The sequence below is a fragment of the Botryllus schlosseri genome, chromosome 2 (assembly GCF_051294905.1).
Source record: "Botryllus schlosseri isolate E-star chromosome 2, Bs_hap1, whole genome shotgun sequence".
Classification (NCBI taxonomy): Eukaryota; Metazoa; Chordata; class Ascidiacea; order Stolidobranchia; family Styelidae; genus Botryllus; species Botryllus schlosseri.
The window spans coordinates 13214310-13221410 of NC_137237.1; the positions used below are offsets into that span (position 1 = coordinate 13214310).

General features: G+C 41.0%; 1 protein-coding gene across 1 annotated transcript; it reads right to left on the minus strand.

Annotated features, from left to right (window-relative positions):
- Positions 1-1035: 1035 nt before the first annotated feature.
- On the minus strand, positions 1036-6411 carry LOC145433677 (uncharacterized). Its single transcript, XM_080310845.1, has 3 exons — positions 6003-6411; positions 2659-2759; positions 1036-1866 (listed from the first exon to the last, which is right to left on the minus strand). Exons 1-3 carry the CDS (start codon positions 6127-6129, stop codon positions 1672-1674), a joined length of 423 nt encoding a protein of 140 aa, XP_080166971.1. The 5' UTR covers positions 6130-6411; the 3' UTR covers positions 1036-1671.
- Between the last annotated feature and the right edge of the window lie 690 nt (positions 6412-7101).

The following is a 7101-nucleotide window of genomic DNA, read 5'->3' on the forward strand; positions in this document are numbered from 1 at the left end:
CGAAACTTGAACATTCATTAAATACGATTTATTCCTTGTATACGCTATTAATGCATCGATTCCATTCAGGAACCCAGCCCGCCAAGTAATTCATTTTCCCATGTCAAGCCCGCCTACAGGAGAAGTTGGCCGCGGTTGCCCGACATATGAGCAATGAGCATGCGACACAATGGAAAACGACAGTTCAGCATGGAACACATCAGCATGCGTCACTTCAGCATGTGACTGTATAACCCAAAAACTTACCCTAATCCGAAACATAGCCTAGCCTAACCTAAGCTAACCTAACCTAACCTAAAGCCTAACCCTAACCAAACCATAAATCCAACCCTAACCTACCCCTAACCTGTAATTTAACCCACATGCTCATGTGTCGCATGCCAAGTTGTCACATGCCGAAGTCTCGCATGCTGTAATGTCGCATGCTCAGTCATATGTCCAGTATTTGAGTTTTTTGTTGATAATTCTCGGATTATCCTTGATTATCAACGAAAAACTCCAACAACTCCGCTTCTACTATGGAATTCACTCAAATTTGTTTTGCATCGTCTCTGAAGACAGCTCAACTATTTCACGGGGTTGACAGAAAAATTTGAAATCTTTTTTTTAAAAATTTTCCTGTATAAAATAAAAATTAAATTTTTAATTGGATCCGCGGAGCCCTATACTTGTTAGAATTGAACCAAATTTGGTGTGCAGCGTTTTTTCGGGTAACCTGACAATATAATCACTGAATGGCTGGAATCCAGAAAAAAAATTATTTTTGAACAGCCCTAATGTCCACGGACCGTCAATGAGACATCTGTGGTTGGAACAAGTTCCTTGAACTCTGGCTGCATGTCGAACGTAGGAACCTTCTATAGTAAAGACTGCACGTGAATGTCAGTGAGATTGTAACGCAACTTTGTCTTTTTTATATCCATGGTCGCAAATGTGTGCAGACCCGCGAGTCACATTATCATGTAAGACCGGAAACTGTCTGCAGGCCGCTCAAAATGTATGTTGCCCGTCCCTGATGCAAACATTTACAATATAGGCATTCAAAATACTATCATATTGTTTTAAAATCGGTAATGTGAAAGACGTTGGGATGTAAGTCTAAAATAAATACAAATTGCATAAACTTAGAAAAACTGCGACACAGCGATCCGGAAAAGGTATACGACAGTTGTAATGTAGTACGTACGTCGTGCTTTTAGCTGCCATACAAAGTTTTCAGCTTGATTACGCCCATATGCGCAGGTATATAATAAAATTTATACGGTGATATTATGGTCGACGCAATCGCAATATACTTAGCTTATTATAATACTTCTAAAGAGACTAGACCTACGTGCAAGTAGATTAATACGCAGAGGGCTCTAATAATAACGAAATATCATAATAACTTTAGAAAATTGCAGGGTGATTACGATTATATGGAGTCACGTGCGGAGATGTCACATTATGTTGCTTCAGATGTTTGCCACCTCCCCCACTCCCCGATTACCTGCCACTAGCCCATTGTATATTGACTAAATAGACTCTGTAATACGGGACGGATATGGGTTGATACGATAGATATCATGTCTACCGTGATCGTTATCGGGGTTGACGATATGTTACGTATCGATAGCTATATTGCTTTGTAACGGAAAGCAATAGGCGACAGTTATTTGACGAAGATCCATCTCAATCAACGACTAAGGCGTGCTGATCCCAATATGCTCTTGACAAATCCTTTAGATCCTTTAGTTTCAATTCGATATCCGCAATGATTTTCTCGATTTGCTGTTGGTGCAAATCTCGCACTTTACTGACTTCTTTCTTATGTTGGCTTGCCTTTGATAACTCTCTGTTTTTGTGTGCAGCTGCTGCTTGTCTCAGCTATAGAAATAAGCAAACGTGTTACGTTATAAGCACGGGAGCCTTTCCACCCAGAATACGAGTGTTGGTCATGCTGATGATAACCTCGCGAAAATTGCAAGGAGAAATTTGGGTGACGGTGTGCACTGTGCAGCGTTCATTCTAAAGTCTGATAAAAGCATACTTTTAATAGTCTCGTTCCGCGGTCTAATTATTATAATCACTAGTGTTGACCGTATCGGAAATCTCCGCATTTCGCACACTTTCTGTATGAATAACACGCATAAGATTCAATACATAGAATTTGAAAATAAGTTTTGGGAATACATTCGAAAGCACTACGAATCGGAAACCGATTGAAAACTATGATTTGTTGAAAGTCGGACATTTCTGAAAAATCCTCTTCCTCTATCTGTAAAAGACTATCTATATATAGGTTGTACTATGCATAATTAGGTGACAATGCGCATATACGTGATATCGACAATTTAGCTTTAGTTTTCAGTTTTCGCACAGCGACAAGAATAATGCGGGTTTAACCTAACATCACAGTCAAAATCACACCTGGCACACAGCGCGCGGCGCCCAGACAGCCGCGTTGCCACATCGAAACTTCATAGAGAGGATAAAACATTTCATCACTTGAGCGATACAGATGCGCATATACAGTGTGACGCAACTAACTAACATGACGTCAGAACTGTTGGAATTTGAAAACTAAGGAATCGCTTGGCAAGTTGGCATCCCCTTGGCTGCGACACTGTCGCTATGGTAAATAATAATACATTTCGGTAGGTAAATTTAAATACGTACCCTATCATCAAACTTTCTACGATATTCGCTGATCTTTTGGGAACTGGATCTCCTCAGGTCTTCGACTTCGTATTTGTGGTTTCGTGAAAGTAGAAAAAGACCTGAATGAGAACATAGCCCAACTTAGCTCGCGGGTGTTGAATATAGTGTATCATTAAAGTTGGCGACTACTGGCATCACAACAACGACCTAGCGTTTTCGACATAGATGAGATGTTATTCCAATGACAATTTAGGGTTACCAAATTTCGGAATCCGGAATGGACGACACGTTTTACAAATCATAAAAAGGTCATTTTTCCAACTCGACTCCCGAAAGAGCCGCTCGAACATCCACACAGTTTCCGCGTCATTGATGGCGTTTTTGAGTTGTGCCTGTCCATTAGTCTGGCTGTCACAGCTATATAATGGAGGACAAATTCCCAAAAAGGAGGTCCTTTAGGCGTCCTTGGGGAACATTTTCGAGTTCCTGAAGAAGAAGGGACAAATCCTCCTAACGCAGGACATATGGTAACCCTAAATGACATATAGGCATTTTTGGTATGATGGTGACCACAATCTACAGCTAGATCGTGAAGCCATTCCCGGTAGATCGCGAGAACGTCTCGGAAGGCAGCGCACCAATACAATTTAGGTTATACTTGGCAAAATGGGCGATATAGAATAATCAGGTAGGTCTTTTAGTCTCATGTTGACCTATTTTTTAGTCGGCAGGTTGATACATTACGGTGAAAGCTGCATCCGAAAAATAGATCGCACCGGTCCGTGCCATTAATGAGATCGACTGACGTAGGGTGTAAGACCAAGAGGCTTTGGTGTTCGTCTGTGTTCGCTAATGTGATATCTCGACGGAGGCAAACTAAGTAGATTTGTCGGTCTATTTCCCTCGGCTCCGTTTATCTTTATGCTGGCGTATATCTAGACCAGAAACAATAATGATCACTCAGCAACCGTCATTCATTTTTGACAATCGCCAGCGCCTCCCTGCTGCTTTGCTTAACGATCCAAATGATCATTACAGATTTATGCAAGGCTGCTGAGCTTTGAAAATGCATTTCATGTTTCAAAACTATACACTCAAACATTGCAAGGCAAGGAGACTTCACAAGCAATTCTGAATTTCAAATCATACAGTGTATACACTGTACATGATGCAAAAATCGCAAATTTATAGCCTATAATCTAGTTCAGTGGTTCTCAACCTTTTTGTCTTCGCGGACCCCTTTCGGACCGTCACGGACCCCCGCGGACCCACACAAAGTGTTACTTCAAATTTAGCTCAATTATCGTGCAATCGTCATCTGTCTAGTATAAATGATTACTGCAGGCTTGGTGATAACAACAGTTCCACAAATATAGGTGGTGGCGAATTAATAATGACGAGTAACGCTTCCTACGACACATTTCGGTACGATCGCAACAAATATGGCCTTGTTATTTATATTATAGCAGCTTATCTTGAAGTTATTATGGAAAAATGGTTACAGTATGCATGACAGGAGAAAATGGATTTTTGTAATCATTTCGAAGTCACCGTGATTGACCTTGCTCTTGCAACTTTTTTTTCACAATTCCTAACAAAACATCTGTAAACAGGATGTTTGTACCCGTAGGCTATTGGCAATTTAGCAATTAAAATGATTCTGCACAGTAGGATATTTCATCTCAGACTGCCATTCTGTTGATGTGAGCTCCGTAGTTTTACTAGTAATGAAGCGAAATTGCCTCGTGACTTTCTGAATTTAAAAATAATACAAATTGGCTTATCAACTAATTTGAGGCTTCGCGGACCCCCTAAAAATGCTTCGCGGACCCCGGTTGAGAACCACTGATCTAGATAGATACTAAATCACATATACTTGTCTTTGCACAATGTATTAGGCTGAGGCGCATCAAAAGGCCAAAACTAAAATTCGAGACATTACGGAACAGAATATAGTTCCAGGCCAAGGGTCGGCAACTTGTGGCACGCGAGATGATTTTTCATGACACGCCAAATGGATTGACACACACATGTTATAGTCATGTTAGTTGCAAAATGTAGTCTTTTGCGGTATATTCTATATATCTGGAAAGTTTCTACGAGCTTCGCGTGATTTAGTGAAACCGCATTTGGTTTCAATTTGGATACCACCCTCCATAAAAAAAATGCAAAATATGCTTAATATACAGCAATGACTCCAAACGTATATTTAGCAACTATGATAGAACGCCATGCTAATATCGTATGTGGCAGTTGGATGCTTTAGTCGAGCTAGGGGTGCGTTCTGTGCTAGCTTTGGGAGCACAACTATGAGAGAACCAGCATTTCGGCCATGGGTATTTCCAAACTAGGAGACACCAAGATATATAACGCTTCGGAAAACAAGCGACTCCGCGAAGTCCGCAGCTAAAATAATTGGCGGCGATAAAACCTTGAAATTAGAACCGCCGCATTTTGGTCAAAACGTTCGATATTGATATGTCCAGGCGTCAAAATGACCTCCGCCGAATAGTCTTGTGCCAGCAGCCTGAGACGGATGGTGGAAATGAGACCCGCAGAGAAAAGTAATGAGCCCCACAGCAAAATGCGAATTAAGAATCGCGTTCGTCTCACGAAAGGAGATTATATTTAGTTTCGTCTGGTACGTGAAAGCGATTCTAATATGTTTTGAAAAGTGATAATATACACCGCGATCTTTAGAGCCTTGCAGACAACCCTATAGTGTCAGACCAACTAGTGTGACATAAAAGCGACTTGCATGATACAGGGGTGGAGACATTTTTCATTATTAAGTCATAAGCTACCGTTGTAACAACTTTGGTGCGTGTCGCTCATTAACTATGGTACCGAACTTCCAAAACAACCGCAGATGATCGATCTTAGCGCGAATAATTTGTTTGCGATAAATTAAGGAGATATTACGTACATTAAAAGATAGCTCTGGTGAGGTAGCGACAAGAATTTATGCCTTTCGCGACCCATACTTTGTGTTTGTGAACCACTGGCCTAATCGATGCTGTTACCAGCTTCAGATAAGCGGTTGGTGGGATTCCTTGCTTGAAACGATAAATATGACAAAATTGAAAATGTTGGCGCACCGCAGTTCGTAATATTTGGAAATTGACATATTTTGGCACGCTGCGCACATGAAAGGTTGCCGACTCATGTTCTCGTCCATTCTATACATAAGTTCCTGATCGTTGGGAGAGCGATGTATTTATGCATTTCCCATGCTGTCGAAGGCGGTTCTGCCTTTGTCGGATTACACGGTATAAATTGTGAAGCAAAATGCTGCACGCGGCTACAAGTTTCTTTATTTACCAATTAGCATGTTACGCAACTCTACACATAACGCCACTCACCAATTATTGAGAGCGCAGCAAATAATGCAATCAATACGAATACTTCAAAGACACATGGCTCGCGGCCGCGCTCTCTGAATGCTCTCCACGCTATGAAACATTTCCGCCTCATGTACCTCAATCTCATCTTGTTGAAATCGCCACTTCACATCGAGCAGTACTATAAATAATCTGTACTTTGTAATCTAAATCACAGTAAGCTGTCTACGACACCTACAAAGCAACCTATTCCAGATTCGTTAAATATTAATGATTTCAAAGCTTCTAACAACAGCCTAATAATATATTTGTTTACTGACTTCCGAGGGTATTTTCGGTCTATTGAGAATCCCATAGTTAAGGTTGCTGATAACTAAGCAAATATCATAAATCAACAGAGTTATCGACAGTAGAGTCTCAGCTGCGCAGCGCTTTGCATAATTACAAAGAAGATGCGTGCTCTGCTCGAATTTCACTTCTATGGGAATCCCGGAATCAAGCTTATTGAATGACGCGTCGCAATCTCGTGGTGAACGGTTGTGACAAAAGCCCACTTCCATTCTTTCTTACCAATGTCGTTGTGGTACAGATCACAGAGAGAAGTGCTCTGTAGCCTTTTTAGGAGTGGTGGACCATTTAAAGTTGTGGCTATCGCTATACCTCGTGCACTCTTGTGAACAGGCGTGATGAGTGTAAAATTGCCACAATTACTACTTGGTAGAGTTATGCCGACAAAAAAAACATAAGACCAAAAACCAACTGCCCGGCACTAGTAACGGCCCATTGCTTGAACCGTTGATTTAGAGCAGTGGTTCTCAACCATTTTGTCTTCGCGGACCCCTTTTGGACCGTCACGGACCCCAAAAGTTTTAGTTCAATTTCATCTCTATTATCGTGGAACCGTCATCTCTATTATCGTCCAAATATCAACTGTACGCTATTGATAAACAACAACAAAATGACCTTTCTTCAAAATAACATCATAGCCGACTATTTATGTAGAAATTAAGAAGGCTTTGAATATTTTTCAAAGCGAATTCTGTAGCTAAATATACTGAAATACGCGGTCGTGTCTTGAAAATCCGCGCCGTCTATTTGATATCAATCAACGCGTGCCGAA